This window comes from Oncorhynchus clarkii, chromosome 22, assembly GCF_045791955.1.
Source record: "Oncorhynchus clarkii lewisi isolate Uvic-CL-2024 chromosome 22, UVic_Ocla_1.0, whole genome shotgun sequence".
Classification (NCBI taxonomy): domain Eukaryota; kingdom Metazoa; phylum Chordata; class Actinopteri; order Salmoniformes; family Salmonidae; genus Oncorhynchus; species Oncorhynchus clarkii.
This window is the reverse complement of record NC_092168.1, coordinates 21,957,328-21,982,604: the sequence shown is the minus strand read 5'-3', so window position 1 is coordinate 21,982,604 and position 25,277 is coordinate 21,957,328. Positions and strand designations below refer to the sequence as shown.

Here is a 25,277-nt window from a genome sequence, read left to right as displayed (position 1 = left end):
CACACAGCGTCATCTGTCTTTTAATCTTTTATCAAATGTATCTATTGTTCTATGTATCCAGGTGTGTGACATGTCTGTGTTTCTGTGTCTTTTTGTAGATCCACATAAAAAAGCTACCAGGCTGACATAAGGCGGGGGGCCACAAACCAGGCCCCCGGCCCCGGGGTGCTCGCAGACGCGCCTAACACTTGCTGACCAGGGGCCCTCTGGCAACCAGCAGTGACATCCTCAGAGCTCACCAGAGCCACTTCTCTCAGGGCTTCTGTCTGAGGACACTCATTCAATCTGTCTCTCTCTCACTTGCTCTCACTCTTGCTCTCCTTCTCTATCTTTTTGCGTAAATGTGAATACTACTGTACAAAAAAGAGACATTTAAAGTATCAGAAGGAATTGGGTGTGTCGGCAGAATTCCGTTCCCAGCTCTGACAGTTGAGGTAACTGTGTGTTACACAGAGGGCTTGTGACTCAGAGAGACTGACCTGAGGGGCTGATGTCACCCAAACACTGGTGCAAAGTAGGTGCTCACTGCTCCATGTGCTCTCAACCATCTCTGGTCTGGTCAGCTGGGGTATTGCACTGTCACTGGAGCCACAGAGCCCCCTGCTGGTGACTGAAGGATGTGTATTAGCCTCATGGACCTGTTGCTTTTTGTTGTGTTCTTGCTAAACAGCAAGTAATAGACTAAGTAAGGTGTCAGTCATCTTATGGTGGTGGATAACTGCCTTTGTCCCTTTCTCCTCAGCTCTTTTGAGGGAATGATGGAAAACAAAATGTGGTTCCCGTCTCTTTAGTGAAAGGTCTGCCAGACTATCTCTTGATGAAGAATGCTCTGGGTAAAAGTAACCTGTAGGCGCTGATCTAGGGTCAGCCTACCTGTCCCAACCCTAGTCATTCTAGGGCAAAAACCTACAACCTAAGAGCTGTGTCTGGGACAGTTTAATCCTATTCATTATTAAATGGATAATCTTGGTGACTGAAGGAAACCATATTTATCGTTCTACTTCGTTTGACAGGAAGCCAGGCTGAAAGATGTCCTTTTAGTGGTAAACCAATCAGACTTTGGCCTACTTTGCATACCTGAAGGGATATTTCTATATTGATGATATTATTACTACTATGACAATGATCTATGAAGGTGAATTAATTTATTTGAAATAAATCCTTAATTTGTACAAGAGGTTTAAAAGTCAGAACTTGTATTTTTTATTCTGTGAAGAGTTTATACTACGGTAGTTGATATGTGCCTGCACCCGCTCTTTTTGTTCCGAAAATGAATAATTGTTTTCACAGTGCGACTTGGTGTTCCATGTTCTCTTGTCTGCTGGTTGGTTCAGATAGAGGTTGGCTCCATCTGCTGGTCCAGAGTCTGTTTTTGGATGACCTTTCCTAGACAGTCAGTTAAAATGAGAGATGTCAGAACAGTCCTTGAAGCTAGAACCCTTAATTGAAACATTAAGTTGAACCTGCTTCTGATTTGGAAAAAAAATAATAATAATAAAAGGCAGAGATTGGCCTGAAGAAATGTAACCACTCTCAAATTCACAGTGGACTGACCATCCAATATATCAAAATGATAGATTTAACTAAGGCTATACAGTGTTTGTTTACTAACATTGGAGTAAAACAAGCTTATTTGGGTTCTGAGGGGGTACGACTGTTGAACCAAGTTCATGAGGTTATATTAAGTTATATTATTCACGAATCAATGGTTGTGTATTTATAATTCCAAAAATGGATGTCGCAAGTTTAAGCCAGAGATGCTGGCCGAGGCTTGTGCTAGATCAGACCCAAGTGCCTTAAAATCCTGCTCATCCGAGATGAAGCAGAACTTCCTGAATGGCTCTGTTCCAAACCCTTCACTCCCTCCCTTTCCTCTACCCTACATAGGGGGATGTTGACTCGCCCTTGGAAGTTTGAAATGCTATAGCATTACAGAATACATGATACTTGCTTGACTACACAGGGGTAGTGGTTCCACCATTTATTGTATACCTTTATTTAACTAGACAAGTCAGTTAAGAACAATTCTTATTTTCAATGACTGCCTAAGAACAGGGGGTTAACTGCCTTGTTCAGGGGATTTGAACTTGCAACCTTTCGGTTACCAGTCCAACACTAACCAGTAGGCTACGCTGCCGTCCCGCACCATAAATCACCACCAATTGTACAGTGTGCCCCATGTTTACCGTCAGCAATGGGGAATACATTTTTGGGGACATTATTACATTTCATTTTCTGTAAATTGGGAAGGAATCGCTAAACTGACGATCAAATGCTATTTAGAAAGTTGCACTGAATTTGTTTAATGTTCTATACTTTTTTTTGTTGGTGTGCTCTCATTTACCATCTCCAATGGATGTCATTTCACACTTCTGACATCCTCATGAGTTCTAACCCATGTGATGCCGGAATCTGTCCAATCTGAGACTGCAGGTAGTTGGACAGGATGTCGACTGCTGTACTTTTTCTGTGCCGTCTTGTTGCAGAGGGCTGCATGCAGACAGCCAGGCTCCACTTGGAGTGGTGCCTTATTCACTCTGTAGATATACAGAAAAGCAACTTGCATTGTCTAAATGCCCTACATGCTCTTTGCCTCATTTCAGGATAGGTCAAAACTGGTTTCCATGAGATGTTTATACAGTAAGATTTTATGAAGGATTTTTTTTCTACCAGAAATCCATCCACGTTTGAGAAGATAGTGATCGGTTTATTTGGGGGTGCTATTTTAAATGTCAGATGTGCATGCACACACACGTCCAATTCTAAATAGCCCCCTAGCCCCAACCCCTCAGCACGTAATGTTGATCTAGAAGGGTTGGACAGCTATAAGGAACAAATCCCATCTACACTATAAGAGAGCAGGGTGGTGCTATTGCTAATTCCTACCCAATTCTTTTTTATTTTTTTTGTCCTTGCTAGGATACAGACTAGGGGTCGATAGAGCCCCACAATGGCGGTGTCATACTACTCATAAAACCTAGCTGTCAAACAGGGAAATAGTTCCAATCGTTTTCTCACCTTAATTCTCCCCATAGGGAATTCTAGAAACACTTAAAGGGTTGTGTTTTGTGTAGGCTTACCCTGGTGTGACATTTTGATAGCCATGTAAATTCCTCTCATCCAATGTGATTTTTTTTTCAATGTATTTGGGCTCGATTTACTTTGAAATTTGAAAATAATAATTAGCGTCAAAACAGACATCACGCAAAACTACAAATCCCTGCAAGTCATCTCTAGCTGATACACAACACCTCTTAGCAAAGGGTAAATGTAAAACTTCCACAAGACCGTTCAGAGTTGTCCATTTAAAGAAATGAATCAAATGTATTCATTACTACATTTAGCTAACATTAGTTAATCCAGAGAGCCTTACCTTTGACTCGAGTCTCTTCCAGATCATGGCATTTGTAACTCTTTGTTGGCCACATTAGCAGCTAATTAGCGTTTCAATTTTGGGGGTAAACATACAAGCAAATATATTGATATGTCACCTTGTCCTAGAGATATTTACACTGTTATCAAAATGTCATGTCAGGGTAAGCCTACACCAAACACAGCCCTTTGTGTTTCTAAAATCCCCTATGGGGAAAAATGATTGGAGCAATTTCCATGTTTGACCGCTAGGTTTTATGGCTATTATGACTCATACTGTGGTACTCTATTGGGATTTGGGCAAAACTTTCAAAAGCTGGACACTTTGTACCAGGTTTGCTTGTTTGTAATTGTTTGTTATTGATGGTGTGTGTGATTTGATTGGTCAACCAACCCCCTTTGCATGGAGCTGGCCCTTCCCCTGAGCCCCCTGGTCAAACCAGATCCTTTCTCACACCTGGGGCTTATGTAAAGAGTGCAACATTCTAAAACCTTCGGATAGAAATGTATTATTTAGTTCTGATACTCTAGAACTGTGAATCGTGCCAGATCTATACATTACTTTGCCAGAGCTTTGCAGATAAATGTATTTGCGACTTCCTGTATAAACTCGTGCCATTCATGTGGAGGATGGCTGGGGCAGAGGGGAACGCAAACTGTGGGTGTGCCTCTAGTTTAAATTGGGTTCCTTTCATCTTTGTATTTTGCCCTTCATCCACGCTTATCGAAGACTGTGTATATAAAAGCAATATGGAGGATGCCTGCCTAGACCCTAGGAGTGGATGAAGGATAGACTATTGAGACAGCCAGGCTCTCCCACCCCTGCCTGTCTCCACCTACTCCCCATCAGTCCATGTGCCTTCATGTACATTAGTATGTCTGCCTCTGCTTTTGACATGGATGTACATTCTCATCGTTTTAAATAAATCAAACTTGTTGAAACAATTCATGCCCATCTGTTTTCTGCCTTGGTTTCATTTTTTCAAGTAACGTAGTCAGGAGAATGACTCGTCACCATCAGCCACACATCCATGTGGAACTAGCCAACCAGCCAGTTTCGAATCAGACTGCATCATGTTGGAGACTCAGTTGCTATATTTGAGTTCTCCTTGCATTCGTGCTCCTTTTGATGTTCTGTGAGCCTTGAGTGGCCCCTAACAGTAGACTTGAAAAAGTACATTACAATCGCTAACTTTTTTTTTATACAGGAACTAAACACTCCCTGCATGCATATAGTTCACTTCCGCATTCCCAGGATACTTTGCGAATCAAAGATGGTGGCTTGCATAACAACGACCGTGTCAAATTGTATTTTCTTATACATTTCTTGCGTAATTGATCCAAAAGCTGTCTTAAACGCATGTCTCCAACACGACTGCGTTATAAAGGTAACGTTAGGAAAGCCTAACTGAGGACCTGGCTGCTAGGTAACGTTGACAGTTTAACTTGTAACATCCTTTATTTTAACGCGTAGGCCTACCATTAATTGTGTTGGTTGGCTAAGCCACACTTCCATTGCGAAGTGCACAGCTTTCTGCACCAGCCTGAATAATTCTAGTTATGTATGGCGTCAAATCCGATCCAAAAGTCGAACGAGCACTAGATGGCGCGCGCGAGCTAGATGAAACATTGCTCGAGAAGAAATGTGGTCGAGCGAGCAGAGGACGGGTTCAGGGAGCGTAGACCGGTGTGGTGCGCACAAATTACAGTTGAGAGTTTACGAGTGAGTGAGCAGAACTTCATTCCCGCACGTATTTAAATTAATTAGAGAATATTTATTTGTTAACCTGAAGAAATATTTTCTACATATCGAGATTCAGAAATTACTGCACTCTCACATACGGTGGACTACCAACTAATTTTATGCCTTAATTTAAAAAACTCTGCACATATGTATCGCTCCACCTTCCTCAATCTCCATTGCATACTTTTGTTTACCTTTTTACCAATGTCTATGGACTGTACAATGATTTTAATTTGGGAGTTAAAGGTATGGCACCACACTCAAGTCATGTATGCTTAAACATACTTGTATGCTCATTTATTTGTTTCTTAAAGTGGCAATCTACAGTTGAAACAATAAAGCGTTATTCTTGCCCCTGTTTAGTAAAAAGCTGAGGGATGGGAATGGGGACATGTAACCGCTCTCAAATTCATAGACCGCGTTATGGATGCAAGGACTGACCATCGCGCCGCCTCCTTAAACCCCCATAAGAGATGACCCAAAGTTCCTTGCCTAAGACCTCCAATGGGTTTTGAAAAGGAAGTGAAGAGTTGAGCAAAGATTCATTGGGACAGGGCTTATGTCATTGTTTTAGGTGGAATGATACATTTATTCTGTTTGCACTTACTGTAAATCTTTGTTCTACTTTGTGCTTTTTCCTCAGATGGCTCTGGCTTGCTGATAACATCTGCTCTGATGAGACTCCCTGTGCAATTTGACTCTATTACTGACTATTCAATAAAACGTCCAATGTCAACTATAAATCATTTTAGATTCTGTAATTGATAGATAATAGTAGTTCTCAATCAGACAATTACTATTTAAAAAAAAATATATTTACCTCAGTCCAATGTTTGGAGAATGCATGGTGTTTTTGTTCTCAGCCCTCCTTTGAATGTTGTGTGTACAGATTCTGTTCTAAATGACCACCGAGTCCATCCTCACCACCTCCATCACTGCAACGGATTGTCTGGTCTGCTGAGAGGGTCATTGGCTGTCCTGCACAAATCGAAGGCAAAGAAGTGTGCTGGGAAGTTTGTTGCCGACCCCTTCCACCCCCTCTTCCAAACATTCCCCTCTGGCAAAACCTCCTGCCACAGAACAGTTTCTTCCCCTTTGTCATTGGCCCTCACCAACCGTCCACCTGGTCCTCTCATCCATGGACTTTGCACTATTCATCCACAGACTATGCACCTTACACTCTCCTATTATATGCATCATTTTGCATATGTTTACATTTTAGCCATTTAGCTGACACTCGCATCCAGAGTGACATACAGGTAGCAAATAGGGTAAAGTGCCTCGCCAAAGTGCACATCGACAGATTTTTCACAGTCTGCTCGAGATTTGAACCAGCGACCTGGAAGAACAACCCAATGCTCTTAACCTGTAGGCTACCTGCAGTTTAAAGTGTACATACTGTATGTGGATATTTTCTTTTTGTCTGTATATTCTGTTTGTGGCAGCATTTCAGTCAAGTTCCTGAACATGCAAATGTGTTTGTTGAATAAAGCTGATTCAGTTTACATTGTATTATTTGTGATTGGTTATGCTCTGGATGAGAGGTAGAAGATTCCCCTTTTGTATTTTCAAATACTTGTATTTTTAAGAATGTGCTGTGTGTGTCCTTTGTTAGGCCTAATACCCCAAATATTGGCTCCTGTCTGCAATTAGTCGACTCGTTTCATGGTGTCAGAAGAGCTGACCGCTTTTCGTTTTGCTGGCTAATAAGGAATTAGCTAAGTTTAGCAAGTACATTCCACTCAACGTGGAATGAGTGAGTGAATGGTGGGGAGGTTTTTGAGGGGTGTGTGCGTTGATAGAGCAAGGTATAGTGTACCTATTATTTCCCAATTAATTTGGTTATCAAGCTGCTGGGTAGTCGGGTTGAGCACTAAGTGCCGAACTACAGTATCTAGCTAAATAGACGGATTTGCAGTGTATCGCAAACAGAAGGCTCGTAATAGCCAATCACAACGCTGGACTGGCCAATAGTAGGAATTTGTTACTTCGTCCATCACACCAGTGAAAGTGGCCAATCTAAAGTGTCTAGACTGTAAGCCCGCCCAACCATCAGACTGAAATCCAAACCAAAGGTCAGGGTTGTGACGTTCGCGGTTTTCCTGAGAACTGGGTTACTTTGAATACGATGTCGCGGGTGAAAATGTATTGCTGGAGGTTTTTTGTGCTACTTTTAAATTGCACCGCGGCCGCCATTCAATTTCTCTTTGAAAACAAAAATCTATATATTTCACTGTTACCTGCTGCTGCTGACTATCAGGCAGTGAGCAGGCTGTAACTGAGTGAGTGAATGAATGGTGGAGAGGGCTTGACGGGTGTGTGCGTTGAGAGAGTGCTGCAGCAAGGTATAGTGTACCTATTATAATTTATTTCCTAATTAATTTGATTATCAAGCTGCTGGGTTCCTCAAGTCGTTCGGCACTTATTACTCAACCCGGCTATCTAGCTAAACAGACGGCTTTGCAGTGCATCGCAAACAGAAGGCTCGTAATAGCCAATCACAACACAATGGCAGAAATGTAGCTAGTTCGTCCATCACGTCAGTGAAAGTGGCCAATCTAAGGTTTCTAGACACGCACCCACCTGTAAGCCCGCCCTTGCCATGTTCGTAGTTTTCTTGTGAATTGGGATACTTTGAAAAATGTATTGGTTGCGGGTGCAGGTTTTTGGGCTACTTTTAAATTGCACCGCGGTCGCAATGGCATTCTCTTTAAAAACACATATATATTTCAGATACCTGCTGCTGCTAACTATCAGGCAGTGAGTAGGCTGTTACTGAGTGAGTGAATTAATGGTGAGTTGAGAGAGCCCCGGTTGAGAGACAGCTGCAGATATCATGGAAACAAAGCAGCGCGCACGTCGTGATTACGTTTTACCAGTTGAAGGTAGGCTATTTAGATTGGTCATTATGGAGACACTCTTTTTCCATAAAGCATATTCACCCGCTATAACTGATATAATCGCCACAAAGAATTGGAAAACGACTTTAGGCGCCCTATAGCAATTGAGCTAAATCCGCTCAGAGGTGGTTTAAAGTAAACTGCATTCTAATGTCGACTTTTCTTATTGATAACCTTATCAAACGAGGGGTTTACTCATGCTCAATTATGGGATCTGAAGAGTTGTGCGAGTGGAAAATGGAATTCCCTTCTGTTATGGGAAAAATTCCACAATGAAAATGACATTACATGTGGAGAATGATCGGGTACATGTGCATCTTTTGGCCATCAAGTAGGCTATTCATTTATATACCATTATAGGCTACGTAGCTTACCATCTAATACAATAAATATGTTTGAAATGACGTTATCACTGGAGTCATTGCGAATCAATTTGTGCCACTTGTGTAGCCTACATGGAGCTGGCAAACGGGTTTAATAAATAGCCTATAACTAAAATGTTTTGTTGTAGCCTTGTGTTATGCAATTATTAATGGCCATGTTTAGTTCATTAAATTGAAATGTATCAATTGTGATCATGGCCACAGTTATATCGCAGATGTGTCATTCTCCACATTTAATGTCAGTTTCATTGTGGACTTTTCTCTGAAATTAGATATTGAACTATCAGGGGCTATAGGCTACCTGCATCTAGCTCAGCAAACCATTGCAACATTGAATTGCTATTATAAACCCAGATTTGAGTCAATAGCCTATGCCTTTTGAAATAACAAGTCAATCTCGCAAATGGGATTTTTATAACGGGTTGTAGTCTTAACATCTGGCACATCATAATGGCACAATTGCCAGAAAATAGCGTAACATTCGTTTTTTGAAATTCGTCCAAGTGTTTCTTGAACAGATATTTTGAGATCCTCAGTCCAACTTCCATCACTCAAACTCTCCTGTCGGAGAGTGTAGTTATGAACATGTGCAGACAGGGTTTATTAACAATTATACACTGGGTGGTTTGAGCCCTGGATGATGATTGGTTGAAAGCCGCGGTGCATCAGACCACGCCCCACGGGAATTACATTTTTTTTTTACTGTTTTAATTACATTGGTAACCAGTTTAAAATAGCCATAATGCACCTCAGGAGTTTGTTTTATATGGCCAATATACCACTGATAAGGGCTATGTCCTAAGACAGCCCTTAGCCTTATTGTTTAGCAGTCAAAACAAGTCAAATTATCTGGAGTGTTTAATAAGGGCGATTTATCTTTTCTCTTGTGACATATTCTTAAACTCACAAGAATTATAATTTTGATGGAAACCAGAATGTTGCTTTTTAGCCTATGCTATTAAAAGGTAATTCTTAATTCGCCCGATAAAATTCTTGGGGAAAAAATATTGGATTGATGTGGCAACCCTGCTCTTGCTGCGAAAAAAAAATAAATTTTGAGTGAGTTTTGTCATTGGGTTATACATTTCTGCCAGACCTGGCAACCCTGCCAAAGGTGACAAGACTTGAGAGATAGCAATTTGATCAATTGAGAGCGAAAACTTGACAATGACAAGTGGCTATTTCTGGTGGTGCACAGTTTAAAAATGTAAAGCGCCCCCCCACCACCCAAAATATACACGTTTAATTCACGTTTATTTTCTTATAGTTCAATATTGTTTGTTGTTGTTGATATGTGACAATGATGTTCTGCTTACTTTAAGTCGCACTTGTAAACTCTCAAGTTTAATTTGCACTCTTGACAGTCCTGTGCACTCGCGGCACCCGTCCTCTGCTGGCTTGACCATTTCCTTCTCTCTCGACTGTTTGCTCATGCAATGACGCTTCATCTTGCTCGCCCGCGCCATTTAGTGCTCGTTCGTCTTTTGGATCGGTTTTGACGCCATAGTTATGCCACGTTTAAGACAACTGGAAACTCGGACATCTCCGACTTACGAGTGTTCAAAACAACTGGAAACTTGTGAAAAATCGATTTGAACAGACATTCAACTCGGAATTTTAACTGGGAACTCGGGTCTCTTTCTGGAGCACTGACTTTCCGACCTGGAGATCACTGATGTCATGATTTGACGTCGTATTTTTGAGTTCCCAGTTGTTTTGAACGTGTCATTAGTAGTAGTAGTTGTAGTGGGTAGGCTTTATGTATTCATGAATATATGTTGTGTGGTCAATGTAAACGGTGAGAATGATCAAAAACACAACACCAGTCTTGGTAAAAAAAATTTTTTTTTAAGTATTTAGCTAACCCTGTGTTGTCTGTTTCTGCAGGGGGGAGATGTCAGTGTCTGAAGGAGGGCCACTGTTGTGCATTGCAGACCTCTTTCTTGAAGTGCAAGAGATCTGTGGTGAGATCATCAGTGACAGCAATGACATTAATTCAACACTTAATCCTTATGTATGGAACTGACTAGTTTCTGATCTACCTCTATTTTCTACTTTTTACTTAACACTTATTTTTCTTAAAACTGTATTGTTGGTTAAGGGCTTGTAAGTAAGCATTTCACCATAAGGTCTACAGCTGTTGTATTCAGCGCATGTGACAAATACGATTTCATTTGAGATAACAGGTCTAGATTCCGGGGCAGGAAAGGCTATTAATGGACCAACGTTGGAAATCTCTGGAACAATGACAGCACTGAAATTATTAATTGTAAATAGTAGCTTAACTAACTTAAAAGGGTCAGTATGGGGATTGTAATTTATAATGCTAACTTCACCTGAGAACGTGATTGAGGTTGTTCTGTAGAGAAGATAGTCACTGGTGTAAAGTACTTCAGTAAAAATACTTTAAAATACTACTTGTCGTTTTTTGGGGGTTTCTGTACTTTACTTTTGATATTTTTGGCAACTTTTATTTCACTACATTCCTAATGAAAATAATATACTTTTTACACCATACATTTTCCCTGACACCCAGAAGTACTTGTTACATTTTGACAGGAAAATTGTCAAATTGACACACTTATCAAGAGAACATCCCTACTGCCTCTGATCTGGTGGACTCACTAAACAGAAATGCTTCGTTTATAAATTGTCTGAGTGTGCCCCTGGCTATCAGTCAATACAAAATAAAATACAAACTGTGCCATCAGGTTTGCTTAGTATAAGGAACTTAATGGGGTGGCAGGGTAGCCTAGTGGTTAGAGCGTTGGACTAGTAACCGGAAACCCCCGAGCTGACAAGGTACAAATCTGTCGTTCTGCCCCTGAACAGGCAGTTAACCCACTGTTCCTAGGCCGTCATTGAAAATAAGAATTTGTTCTTAACTGACTTGCCTAGTTAAATAAAGGTCAAATAAAAATGATTTATATTTTTACTATTGATACTTAAGTACGTTTTTTAACTTCCATTTACTTTTGTACTTAAGTATATTTAAAACCAAATACTAGACTTTTACTCAAGTAGTATTTTACTGGGTGACTTTCACTTTTACTTGAGTCATTTTCTATTGAGGTTTCTTTACTTTTACTCAAGTATGACAACTGAGTACTTTTCCACCACTGGATATAGTGATTAAAGAATATTTGGTAAACTTTTTTCTTCCTGCCACGATGGGTAGAAACTAAAGTGTTGCTGTGAATAGGCCTACCACAATTATAACTAAAGACATTTGCATATGTGTGGGAGAACTCTATGCTGGGCTGTACTTCTGCTTCCATGTTCTGCAATGAGCAAACTTCAAGAAACTCTATAAAGCAGGGGTGTATTCATTACGGAAAATGTTTACCGTTTAAGAACCAAATGGAAACAGAACGAAACGGGGAGGGACCTACCTGAATTTGTCTAATTGAAACTCTCCTAAACGGTTTCTGTTGTGAAACGTTTTGCAATAGAATTGGCGTAATCATTATACCCAGGATCCTTCCCCTTGACTGCTCTGAAGATAGATTTCTGAATTGTGCATCTGTTTTGAACAACTGGGTGTAATAAATGTATCAATAAAACGGATTAAGTGTTGCAAATGTGCTTGTGACATAATGGAGTGTTTAATGCACACGACTGCTGGTATGAGTTGTAATTCAATCAATTTATTTAAAAATGTTTATCTAAATGACAAGGCATGATTCTTGACATCAGCGTGAGCTGACAATACAGTAAAAGGGAAAAGAGTTGCACAACTGAATGCATTTAACCGAAATGTGTCTTCCACATCTAACCCAACCCCTCAATCAGAGAGGTGTTGGGGGCTGCCTTGACGTCCACGGTCTTGGGGTGACTGGATGAGGTTGGAGTTGTCACTTTTCCCTGGTTACGGTCCCATAGAGCGTTCTCGTAGTTGTTTGTTTACTTCTACAGTCTAGTGGTTAGCTGTAGCAGACCTAGAGATTACTTCAGAGCGTCCATCATCATCTGCTCAAACCTCACCATGTTCACCTTCTTCATGACGAAGGCCTTGTGAGTCTTCTTCAGCATGCCCAGTGTGTCCAGGATCATCATGCCACGCGTGTGTGTGCCCGTCAGCTCCACGCTCACCGCCATGTGGTCGCTCTCGGTGACAAAGGTGTTGTCAATGGCTGCCGCCATGGCGTAGGAGTCACATGACACAAAGCCCATGCCGTAAACCATCTCCACCTGGAAGCGCTCGCTGTTCGACTCTTCCATACTGTGGCGGAAGATCCGGGCCATGAAGCGAGCCTTCTCTGACTCCTGGGCCAGCCAGTCATCACACCACGACTGTCAGGTGGAACCAGAATAGGAAAACAACATCAGTCATAATGTGGAAGGTAGTGTTTTATCATTTATTGATTACATTAAATGAATGTTACCCAGGGCAGCTTGCTGTAGCAGGTGAACTCCCAGCTGGCTATGTAAGTGGGACACAGGAAGTCATTCAGTACGATGTAAGCTGCTTCCGGGTCGGCAGCGAAGTTAAACTCTGCACACACTGTGGTGTTTCCTCTGGCTGAAGACAGGTACCACATTATTAAAACCTATGGCAATCGACCCATTTATCTATTTACCATTAGTATACTAGATAAGTTGATCTTCTGAAGCAAATAAATCATAGCCCTTACACTCTGTGTTGCCTCCCATGATGTAAAGGCCTTTAAGTTTGCTGGGGAAGGATGGCTCCATTCTTACAGCCAGAGCTAGGTTGGTGAGGGGAGCTGTGGCCACCAGAGATACCTGGGAGAAACACCTGCATTTACAACAGGGACACACACACATATTGAGTAGCCTGCGTCTACTGCTCTCTCACCTCTCCAGGGTTTTCGTTGACTATCCGGATCAGTGCAGATACCGCTCCTTCCATCTGCAGCATGTCCAGCCCCGGAGCGTTTGGGTCTGGAGCATCCCCCAGCCCGTCCTGGCCATGGAAGTTTCCCGCACTGATCACATTCCCCAGGATAGGCTTGGCAGCACCACGGAATACCGGGATCTAGAACACAGAACAGAGGTCAGAACCCTGAATGCAATAGTTTCAAATTGCAACATTTATAGTATTCCCTCTACACTTTCACTTGCCATGAATTCAAGAGCCCAGCTTATGTAAGTGGGCATCCCAAAACACGGAGTCAAAAACTAGTCTGGGTGCCAATCTGTTTCTTAAACCAACTACTTTGCTTATGTCAAGGCAACGTTTGATGTAAACTCCAGCTCTGTCTATGTGCTACTGCTGTAAACAGAACATTATGTCAAATCAGATCTCAGTTTCCAGAGCTCTAGAATTGGGTAGAGCTCCACAGTCATGTGTCTGAGACAGAGGTCAACAGACTATCATCGCATCCTTCCCCATCATGTGATCTCTTCCCTCTGTGTAAGGGTATGCATACATTAGTCTATACACCGAATGTACAGAACATTAGGAACACCTTCCTACATTTGAGTTTGCCCCCAGAACAGCCTCATTTCATAGGGGCATGGACTCTACAAGGTGTGGAAAGCATTCCACAGGGATGCTGGCCCATGTTGACTCAATGCTTCCCACAGTTGTGTCAAGTTAGCTGGATGTCCTTAGGGTGGTGGATCTTTCTTGATACACACAGCAAACTGTTGAGCGTGAAAAACCCAGCAGCATTGTAGTTCTTGACACAAACCAGTGCGCCTGGCACCTACTACCATACCCCGTTCAAAGGCACTTAAATGTTTTGTTTTGCCCATTCACCCTCTGAACGACACACATAGACAATTCATGTCTCAATTGTATCAAGTCTTAAAAGTATTTTTTTTAACTCGTCTCCTTCATCTACACTGATTGAAGTGAATTTAACAAGTGACATCAATAAGGGATCATAGCTTTCACCTGGATTCACCTGGTCAGTCTCATGGAAAGAGCAGATGTTCCTAATGTTTTGTACACAATGTATAAGCTTTACCGTTAAATGCACTTTCTATATTTCGTGACAATATAAGCACATTCCCTGTATCCCATTGGGTGCTTGTTTACTTCAACAAATATGTCAAGACAATTTTAGCTAAATAAACGATATAATCTAATTGAAAGGGACTAACATTGTCTACCAAAGATTAACAGCACTATACCTCCAGTCTGTTGCAGACTTGGAGCACCCGCAGAGTGTTCTTGCACACGTTCTCCACATTGGTGTTGCCATGGACACAGGTGATGCCCAGGACCTCTACATTAGGGGTGGCCAGTGCCATCATGATAGCCTGAGCATCATCCACCCCACAGTCCACATCCACCAGCAGCTTCTTACTACTCATACTGGAGCCTGAGACACAGAACACAAGGAAAGATCAAATAACCTAGCCACTATGATACATTAACACAGAGACAGATAAAAAATTATAACCTAACCACTATGATACATTAACACAGGAACAGAAATATTGGATTCAGATAAAAAAAAGTATAACCTAACCACTATGATACATTAACAGAGACAGATAAAAAATTATAACCTAACCACTATGATACATTAACACAGGAACAGAAATATTGGATTCAATCTTAGAATTGGTACACACAGAAAACTTCTAAACTAAAACACCCATTAATATTCAATTTGCAGTCTGATCCAAGCTTTCAATAAGTAGCCTAGTCATGTTTTTTTTTTTTTTTACTAAAAAGGTAACTGAGGTACTGTCATCTATACACGGATTTATTTATTCATTCAAGTTGAACAACCTCTCACCCAATGAGATACCAGAGTCAGACCATGCACGTGATAATGGAACAAACACAAATGTTCCTTATTACAGGCATGGTCTGACTCTGCTGTCTCGGTGTGTTCTGATCAGGCTGTGTTCTAGGCTCCAGTATGAGTCCATTAACCTCTATGAGCTTTTTGCCTGTCTCACAAGCAGGTTAGCACTGCAGAGTGGTCACTAGCTGGCACAGCCACAGTCTAACTTTAACAACACTGCTAACCCTAACCTTAATTTTAGACCAAAAAGCACATTTTTGTTTTCATTCATTTTTACTTTACAGCTAGCTGGCTTATCTATGGGGAAATCGCTCAGTTCTGCCTCCAGCACAAGACTCATGGCAATAAAAGCAAACCTGCATCTCACAATCTCTCTCAGCAGTGTCTCAATATGTTCACACCTGTCCAGGTATTGTGAGATCTGATGATCTGCAGTTATTGTTGCACAATTGCAATAAAGAGAACATCGACCGTACCTATATTGTTCAGTGGCCTGGGATTTAGAATTACAATGAAGTCGGACAGCATAATCACACAGGACCCACCGACATGACATGTAGTACATGACATCTTAGAATAGAGGTACAGCCTACCTGTAGTTGAATAGAATAGGACTGGGCTGTGTCGGTGTGGACAGGCTGCTACTCCTCTTGGCCTGGCTAACAAGTGACCGTCACCTGCAACTGGGAACCTTTGAGCGGCCAGGAGGGTTGTGAAAGAGAGGGAGGAGTGAAGTCAGTGACTATAAACTAGAGGAAAACTTGTCTAATAAATCAGACTGAGATACCAATTGTTGGTATACAGTTAAACAGTTACAGGACAGAATGTTTAATGAAATTACATTTCAACTTACTCTACCGGTTGTCTGAGCGCTCGGTCCTTCAGTGGGATGAATTTTCAGACAAAATATCCCCAGGATAAATATTATTTAACCAGTGGTAGTGTATCACCTGGCACATGGGCAAAACCATGTAAACACCTGCAAGACTTCGGCATGCATCGGAAGCATGCGCTTCTGTCTTGTGCAAGTGCCTTAGGTCATGAGCAAACAAATCTTGATTGCTACAGACAGAGACTTGTGTTTTGAAGTCGGTTTATTAATACTTTCTGGTGGATATTTTGTCTAAAATTTTGACCCACTGAAGGATCAACTCCACGGACAATCTTCAGTTCAAATATAACTGTATTCAACATTCCTTGACAGAAGGGATGTTTATTTTTTTTTTCTGTGTAAATCGAATGTGTTGCCACAATCGGGACTAGAGAAGAACAAGACTGAATGAATGATCATGCAGCTGAATGGCTTAAATTCCTGTATGACTTGCAGTCTGCTACAGTATAGAGTTTTATTGTGTAAACACATCAATATTATTTAAAGCTGCAATATGTAACTTTTTAGGCAACCGAACAAATTCACATAAAAATGATAGTTATAGGTATGTCATTCTCATCGGAAGCAAGTCTAAGAAGCGGTAAAACTGTTCTGAGCTATTTTCAATGCTTTAAAAAGCAACAAATCCCTTTGAAAACGCCCTGTGATATTGATAGGAGTCAGTTATTCTAGTGTCAAAATTGACTATAAAGTGTAAATTGGATAATTTTGGTAATAAAGTCTGTCTGTCTAAAACGGAGTTTGGAACTTCACTGCGTCACAAAGGGTAAATGCAGGTTGGGTTTTGATTTGTCCATTTTCCCACCAACATGGGGTGAACAGCAGTGGTGATTTCTCTATCCAATAGCATAGCGAGACGGCTGTTATACAAGCACTTTTTTTTAAACTTGAGAATCGGCCAGGAAACACCTCCAAGGCTGACATCTCGTTTTTCAAATGAGCAACAGAAAAACACATATGCCAAACGCGTGTTCAGTGGTCTTGAAGTTTTTGCGTCTTTTCAGTTTTGTTTTGTACACCAGCTTCAAACAGCGGAAAATACAATATCTAGATGTATTTGTCACATAAACGGAAATTAGGCAAACTCTTAGAATTTTAGCAACTAGAGAATAGTGGTGCGACTTCTGTATATGCACCTTGAAAGAGAGCACCTTATAACAACAGTGGTGCTATCGAACCTGTCAAGAGGCAATACAACTCCGCACATGGCAGCGAGTCTGAATGCACAAATCTTTCGCTGAATGTAAACAGACTCTGAATTTGGGGAATATTTATGGAACCATTTGGGTCTTTGCAGGTCAAAAAAGATACACGATTTGACGTGTCAAATAAGCTTGTTGACTATGCGTTCCATAGTTGATCAATCAGGACCTGAATATGACTCCACGTCATATAATAATTTAACGCGTTCCTACATTTTTTCCGTAGTTATTACACATTGATTACACTATCACTAGTATTTCATATGTAGAACGATTCATTGATACGCATGCAATGATGCTGGTAAAGTTGTCTCGCGCACTTTCAGTGTTGGTCATAAAAGAAAGCTAGCTCATGGATGCAAACAATGTTCTTCCCCAAAACATAGCAAAACGACAATCTGTTTAAGTAATTATAGTTAGCTAGCTAACTATACAGCTACAGTGGGTAGAACAAGTATTTGATACACTGCCGATTTTGCAGGTTTTCCTACTTACAAAGCATGTAGAGGTCTGTAATTTTTATTATAGGTACACTTCAACTGTTAGAGACGGAATCTAAAACAAAAATCCATAAAATCACATTGTATGATTTTTAAGTAATTAATTTGCATTTTATTGCATGACATAAGTATTTGATACATCAGAAAAGCTGAACTTAATATTTGGTACAGAAACCTTTGTTTGCAATTACAGAGATCATACGTTTCCTGTAGTTCTTGACTAGGTTTGCACACACTGCAGCAGGGATTTTGGCCCACTCCTCCATACAGACCTTCTCCAGATACTTCAAGTTTCGGGGCTGTCGCTGGACAATACGGACTTTCAGCTCCCTCCAAAGATTTTCTATTGGGTTCAGGTCTGGGGACTGGCTAGGCCACTCCAGGACCTTGAGATGCTTCTTACGGAGCCACTCCTTAGTTGCCCTGGCTGTGTTTTGGGTCGTTGTCATGCTGGAAGACCCAGCCACGACTCATCTTCAATGCTCTTACTGAGGGAAGGAGGTTGTTAGCCAAGATCTCGTGATACATGGCCCCATCCATCCTCCCCTCAATACGGTGCAGTCGTCCTGTCCCCTTTGCAGAAAAGCATCCCCAAAGAATGATGTGTCCACCTCCATGCTTCACGGTTGGGATGGAGTTCTTGGGGTTGTACTCATCCTTCTTCTTCCTCCAAACACGGCAAGTGGAGTTTAGACCAAAAAGCTATATTTTTGTCTCATCCAGATGGTCATTGGCAAACTTCAGACGGGCCTGGACATGCGCTGGCTTGAGCAGGGGGACCTTGCGTGCGCTGCAGGATTTTAATCCATGACGGCGCATTGTGTTACTAATGGTTTTCTTTGAGACTGTGGTCCCAGCTCTCTTCAGGTCATTGACCAGGTCCTGCCGTGTAGTTCTGGGCTGATCCCTCACCATCCTCATGATCATTGATACCCCACGAGGTGAGATTTGCATGGAGCCCCAGACCGAGGGTGATTGACAATCATCTTGAACTTCTTCCATTTTCTAATAATTGCGCCAACAGTTGTTGCCTTCTGACCAAGCTGCTTGCCTATTGTCCTGTAGCCCATCCCAGCCTTGCGCAGGTCTACAATTTTATCGCTGCTGTCCTTACACAGCTCTCTGGTCTTGGCCATTGTGGAGAGGTTGGAGTCTGTTTGATTGAGTGTGTGGACATGTGTCTTTTATACAGGTAACGAGTTCAAACAGGTGCAGTTAATACAGGTAATGAGTGGAGAACAGGAGGTCTTCTTAAAGAAAAACTAACAGGTCTGTGAGTGCCGGAATTCTTACTGGTTGGTAGGTGATCAAATACTTATGTCATGCAATAAAATGCAAATTAATTACTTAAAAATCATACAATGTGATTTTCTGGATTTTTGTTTTAGATTCCGTCTCTCACAGTTGAAGTGTACCAATGATAAAAATTACAGACCTCTACATGCTTTGTAAGTATGAAAACCTGCAAAATCGGCATTGTATCAAATACTTGTTCTCCCCACTGTATGTGTCATCATCTAAAATAACCCTCATTTATAAAACAGTTCTCATTTGATTAATGGTTGTCGGACCCATTTATGTGAAAATAGCCACAATAGTGAACTTTGCAGTTAGCCTTCAAAATAAAAGTATGTAATTGACAGCGATACAAATTAATACAAATAGAATTATGCCATAATTGAATAGATCATGCTAAATGAGGTTGAAATGTTGTTATATAAAATCAACAAAATACAATCATTTGTTCATTTGACACAAAGCTGTTGAAATCAAACTGGATGTATTGGACTTTAGAATTGCATTTGGGGCATACTTATTTCACTGTACAGCCTTACCTATGGATTGCGGATCAATGACATAGGGTATCAGTCTACTCAGTGACACCCAGAGAAACATCTGAAACAACTGTGAATTGAGCCACATTTATTATCAATGTATATTGAACACCATTCAAGAGGATAAACAATACTGCGTGGATGTTTTGGAGTCTGATAACTGAGGAGGATGTTGGGAAAACTATATTGGGTATTGAGTAGACTGATACCCCATTTCATTGAACCCCAATCCTTAGGTAAAGCTGTACAGTGCAATATGAATGTCAATGCACACAATAGGCTGACTGGGGAGGTGAATTCAGTCAGTCCTGCGATAAGAGCTACAACACTAACATTTGCATAAACTCTTCACAGTTGTGTTCTGAGGGTGTCACCGAGTAGAATGGTAACCCATTTCATTGCTTCACATTCCAACCTTGTTTAACATTATCTAGTCTAAATATGCCATAATTCCACCAATTATAACCTTCTGCGTCACTTTCAAATAGGTCATTTTATTTTGAAGGCAAACCGCAAATTCCACTCTAGTGCCAAATCCTTATTGTGGCTAGCTTCACAACACATAACCCAGTGCGGTCGAGCCTCACTAGCCAGATGAGGCTAGCTGGCTGCTAAAAACGTTAGCTTTGGGCAACAGGGTTAAGTAGCTGGCTAGCTAATTATTTTAATGAACTGAATTTCAATAGGCGAACAACAAGTGGCTACCTAGTTAATACTTACTCACAAGGATTCCTAAATCATTGTTAAGGATAATTAAAATGACTGCAGTTTCTACTGGTCATTGTTTTCAGGCTGGTTGTATTGGTGCTAGCTAGGTACCAAGCTAAAACTAGCTACTCCAGAAGTTGCGGTCGAAAAAATAATGCCTCATTACCATCGCGTTATTGTAAACACATCGGTTGTGGCCAGTGTGTGCTTGAAACATACTTTTAGGTACAACTTTGACAGTGCTACTGATTGATAGTGGTGGAGCTTGGTTTATACGTGCAAATTCATCACACACAGCATTCTAATAGAATTGTGTTATTTGACGTGTCAAATTAAACGTTTATTTTGACACGTAAAGACCCAAACGGCGTTCCATACATATTAGCTACGGGAACACAACATTTGGGAGTCTGTGTATTGGTTGAACGAATAAAGTCTCACGATGTTGTGTCCCAAAGTTATGGCATAAGCTCTATCCATATGCCTCGCTTTAAATTAATATTCGCAATGTTTTAATAAAAAATAAATGTATATGCACCTGCTTTCCGCTAACCTCCGTGTATGTCTACGGTAAAGATGAACAACCTCCAAAGAGCTATAAACATTGAATCTCGATAATCTTGCCGCAGTCATAGACCTTTCTCTCGTTTCCGGGTTGGGCCATCCGTGCGCTGCATCCCAATATGGCGGCTGGAGCGGTATTGCCAACAATTTTTTTTATTTTTTATTTTTTATTATTAACAACAAATCAATACATAGAGTACATGAGGGGACACAAGTATAGATTATATACAATGGAAATTGAGATAGGGGGTACAATATCACATTACACAAAGACCTTACGGGACATGCATACACTTATAATTCGAACAGCTTTTTTGTTAGTAGAGTATTTAATTGTCTTAAAATCCAGTTCAATTTATTTTTGTAGGGTAAGATAATGTTGTTGTTTTTTTTGTAAATTTACATTTGTGAATGTGAAATTTGGCCAAAAGAATAATTAAATGAATTACATAAAAATGTTTCAGCTTATTTCTATCGTAGGTAAAGAATCCAAGCAGTTCATCTCTCCACAATAGTGTAAGACCTTCATAAAAGTGTTCAATTATAAACCTACTGATGTCTTGCCACAGTTTTCTTACATGAATACAATGCCAAAAAAGATGCAACACTGTTTCTGGGTGGTCATTACAAAAGGAGCAATTTGAGTTGATGTTTTCCTTAAACTTCTTCATATAGTGGTTGGCAGGATAATATTTATGAATCATTTTAAAGGAAACTACCTTAGTTTTGTTAACAAGTAGGTATGTGTGTTGCAACATCCAACCTTTTTTCCAACAGATGTTATCAATAAATCCATTCCAATAAGGCAATAAGGTATAGTAGATACAACATCCTGATGAAACAAGGTTCGTATCGCTCTGTTGTTGAATGGACCAAAAGAGAAACAAATCTTTCCTTACTGATGAGTCAACAGGGTTAATGGAAGGTAGGCTTTGAGGGTCAGGTCTTGACACGTTCCTGAATAATAGAGCAACACCTGAGGGAATGGCATCTAAAACATTTGCAAAATCTTTAGGTGTTACAGAGACCTTGTAAACTGATAAGAATTCCTTATAACTGAGTAAAAGACCCTCTGCATTTACCAGTTGGCTCACCAATAGGATATTATTTCAGAACCAATATTCTAAAAACAAAGAAGTATTTTTATACAATATATCCCGATTATTCCATATATAATATTTGTGTGGAGAAAAATTGTGTTTATAAATTAAGGACCATGACAAGAAAACCTGCCGATGAAAAGCAGAAAGTTTCACTGTAACTTTGTCAATATTATAATTGCAAAACAACATGAAGTAAAGGTCACCAAAAGTAGAGAAGACACGACGAGGAATAAAATTCCAGGGTTTTTTCCAATTTGATCTTAAAAGTATTATTTAAGGTAGTAAAGTCCAGAAAACTCAGCCCACCGTTCTCATAAGTGTTCATTACAACAGTTTTCCTAATGTAATGGGTACAGTTTCATCACAGAAAGTTGAAAAGCATCTGGTCTATCTCCTTGCTTATTTTACTGTCAAGATATAAAGATAGAGCGCCATATGTTAGTCTAGAGATACCTTCAGCCTTGGTTATTAGGACTACCTTTTAAAGATAAGTCCCTCTGTTAGCCATTGATTTAGCTTCTTCTGGGTTTTTTAATAAGAGGGTGCAAATTTAGTAAGCCTCTAGACTTCTGATCCTTTGTAATGGTTATGCCTAAATATGTAAGTTCTTCTTTTACTGGAATACCATAATATGAAGGTATCACACAATCTTTGACAGCCATGAGTTCACATTTATTAATGTTAAGATATAGACCAGACGCTTTGGAAAATAATTGTATCACATTGATCGATATGGGAATTTGGTTAGCGTCTTTCAAAAAAAGTGTAGTATCGTCAGCCAGCTGGCTTATAATAATTTCTTTACCAGCTATGGAAATACCTTTTACAGGACTATTATTTAAAGAATTTGCAAGAAGTTGGGTTATTATGTAAAAAAGAGGTACGGAGAGATATGACAACCTTGCCTAATTCCTCTCTTTAACTCAAATCTAGGTGATAGTAATGACTGTAAACTTGTTTTTTTTTCACAATCTTTCTGAAGTTTGGTTCGGAGCTCGGTAAAAAAGCGTCTGTTCAAGCCGCCACCTTGGCACATCTTGCCAACTAATTTTCAGGGTAAGTTGCTAGAGGCAGGTTGATTTGTTGCTAAAAGTTGCTAAATGACATTGTGATGTCATTGCGTAATAACGTACAACTGCGTCATTACGTAGAATACACATTAACGTTACTCAAATTGACTGGCCATCTCGGCAAAAATATGATTTGACATTTGTTCTGGTACAGACTCCCACTCTTTTCTGTTCTTCTGGCTGTACAATTTTGATTGAGACATGTTGATTGATGTTGTAAGTTCTGTTCAAGATCAAACATTCGTGACCAACTATATTCATTGGGTTTGGCTCGTTCTACCCCTACTACTGCTGCTGCAGTCAGCCAACAATGATTTGCAATTTACTGAAATTGCTGCTGGCCTGCTGCTGCCTATGCACGAGCTGAGCGCCTGCTGCTGATGTCACTCACAATGCATTTTTGCAGCCAGGCACGTGTGTCGTGACTGAGTGTGTGAAAGAGAAAATCTTTTGTTTGTGTCATTTAGAGGAAAAATGCATGCATTTTAGCATTTGAGTCATTTTTCAAAAGTTGCTAAAAGTTCAAAATACATTTTTAAAAGTAGCCAAATTTGTTGCTAGGTGCTGTCTGAAAAGTTGCTAAATCTAGCAACAAAATTGCTAAATTGGCATCACTGGACCGGAGTATGGGCGAGTGGGTTTGTGGAACGGAGTAGGTGTGTCGAAAGGAAATGTGTGTGTGTGGAAGGGAGTGTGTGTGTGAAAGTGTTCTACTATAGTTTAGCCGATTTTGTCTTGAAAGGATGGTCTGGGGGCTGGACCATGATTACAAATCATTTGCAGGCTGCAAATTGCCCGAACAGATATAATGTTTGACTAAAACAATAATTTCAAACCTTGCTTACATTTGTATATGATCACACGTGTCTCTCTATCATGCGTGGGAATACTTTTACACAAATAATAGTACATTTTCAGTTATAAAACTGACAATTGTTTATTTTTTTATTAAAAGTATTGCTGATGGGTGTACAGTGCTTAATGCATTGTGTGCATATGTTTACTGTGACTGTCACCCTAATATTTGCTACTAGGTATCCCCACATACTGAACATACTGTATCAAGGTGACATCTAGATGGTTATCAATATTAGTTATTTCTGGTGTTTTCTCATGATAGTGAAAAAAAATGGCAGGCACATAGATATAACACCAGTGCACTGGTCGACTTGTCATGCAGCCCAATCAGCCACGCAAAAACCCTTCGGGTGAATGGTTGAGCCTTCTTGAGTGTATGACGTCATACAGATGCTCTAGAGAGCCATCTAAAGAGCCATCTGTGTTCTTATGCTGCATTCAAAACAACTGGGAACTCGGAAATTGCAAACGTCAGTGCGTTCACGAGAACTAGGAAAACGAGCTCCGACTGGGATTTTTTGGGGGAAACCCAGCTTCAGCTTGATCCCCAAATTAATTGAGAAATAAACGAAAGCACCAGCTAGCTACGAATCTATTTTAGTTTCACTGTCCGATTATTCAAAAAATGAGCCCACTAATTGTTATATTTACCTTTCCACAAACGATCTGGTACGTGTTGCTTGATATGAGCAAGTTAACCCAAATGTATCAAAGAATATGTCATGAGTCCATGAGTAGTTAATGGCTGCTGCCTGGCCAGTGAACTAGCTAGCTACATTTCAGTAATTAGCTATCCTCCTAAACGCAGTGATCGATGGACAAACTGTAGTTGAAGAGTTGAATATATTTGTCTGAAAATGAACTAGTCGCCAGTTGTTGTTGCCCATGGTGTAATGTCTAACCAGTTGGCTAATGTAGCTTGAGTGCTCCAGCAAGAAAAACCCAAATTCTCACTCAAACAGAAGGTAGAACTAACAAAGTGTCCCACCCTGATCTGTTTCACCTGTCCTTGTGATTGTTGCCACCTCCTCCAGGTGTCGCTTGCTTCCCCAGTGTATTTATCCCTGTGTTTCCTGTCTCTCTGCGCCAGTTTGTCTTTTATGTCCAAGTCAACCAGCATGTATTTCCTGTGCGCCTGCCTTTTCTATTTGCTAGTCCTCCTGGTTTTTAAAAGTCACCCACCAGGAGCACCAACTACATTTGTCCAAGAAGAGGCAAACAAAATAAAATCCACACCAAACTTAAAGACAGGAAGCAAACCAAAATGAAAACAGGAGAGACAAGATAAAGGATTATTTTTTAATTAAAAAATAAATTAAACCGAGAGAGTCAACTAAAGCTGTTTTCCCTCCATCTCTCAAGCCAACTGGAGCACTGGGCCAACCAATATCACCTGGGCCAGCACAGGTGAAACAAAG

General features: G+C 40.5%; 2 protein-coding genes across 4 annotated transcripts in view; one reads left to right on the top strand and one right to left on the bottom strand.

The window, feature by feature from the left end:
- The window catches only part of LOC139380596 (alpha-1,3-mannosyl-glycoprotein 4-beta-N-acetylglucosaminyltransferase A-like), a 52,121-nt gene extending 47,804 nt beyond the window's left edge, over positions 1 to 4,317 (top strand). For all 3 annotated transcript variants that reach the window (XM_071123417.1, XM_071123416.1, XM_071123418.1), the window contains one exon: positions 99 to 4,317. In XM_071123417.1, coding sequence (XP_070979518.1) covers positions 99 to 125 — 27 coding nt within the window. In that variant the 3' untranslated portion in view covers positions 126 to 4,317. The remainder of the gene's footprint in view (positions 1 to 98) is intronic.
- Positions 4,318 to 12,026: 7,709 nt separating this feature from the next.
- LOC139380595 (inosine-uridine preferring nucleoside hydrolase-like) lies at positions 12,027 to 20,970 on the bottom strand. Its single transcript, XM_071123415.1, has 7 exons — positions 20,803 to 20,970; positions 15,721 to 15,818; positions 14,502 to 14,692; positions 13,219 to 13,398; positions 13,034 to 13,145; positions 12,785 to 12,921; positions 12,027 to 12,692 (listed from the first exon to the last, which is right to left on the bottom strand). Exons 1-7 carry the CDS (start codon positions 20,895 to 20,897, stop codon positions 12,345 to 12,347), a joined length of 1,161 nt encoding a protein of 386 aa, XP_070979516.1. The 5' UTR covers positions 20,898 to 20,970; the 3' UTR covers positions 12,027 to 12,344.
- Between the last annotated feature and the right edge of the window lie 4,307 nt (positions 20,971 to 25,277).

Bases quoted from the DNA above. Each gene is read 5' to 3' on its own strand.
- LOC139380595 (XM_071123415.1), bottom strand. From the start codon at position 20,897: ATGACTGCGGCAAGATTATCGAGATTCAATGTTTATAGCTCTTTGGAG. The intron at 13,399-14,501 runs GTATAGTGCTGT...TCTGTGTTCTAG, and splicing joins AAGTCTGCAACAGACTGGAG to ATCCCGGTATTCCGTGGTGC. The intron at 12,693-12,784 runs GTAACATTCATT...TCCACCTGACAG, and splicing joins GCTACAGCAAGCTGCCCTGG to TCGTGGTGTGATGACTGGCT.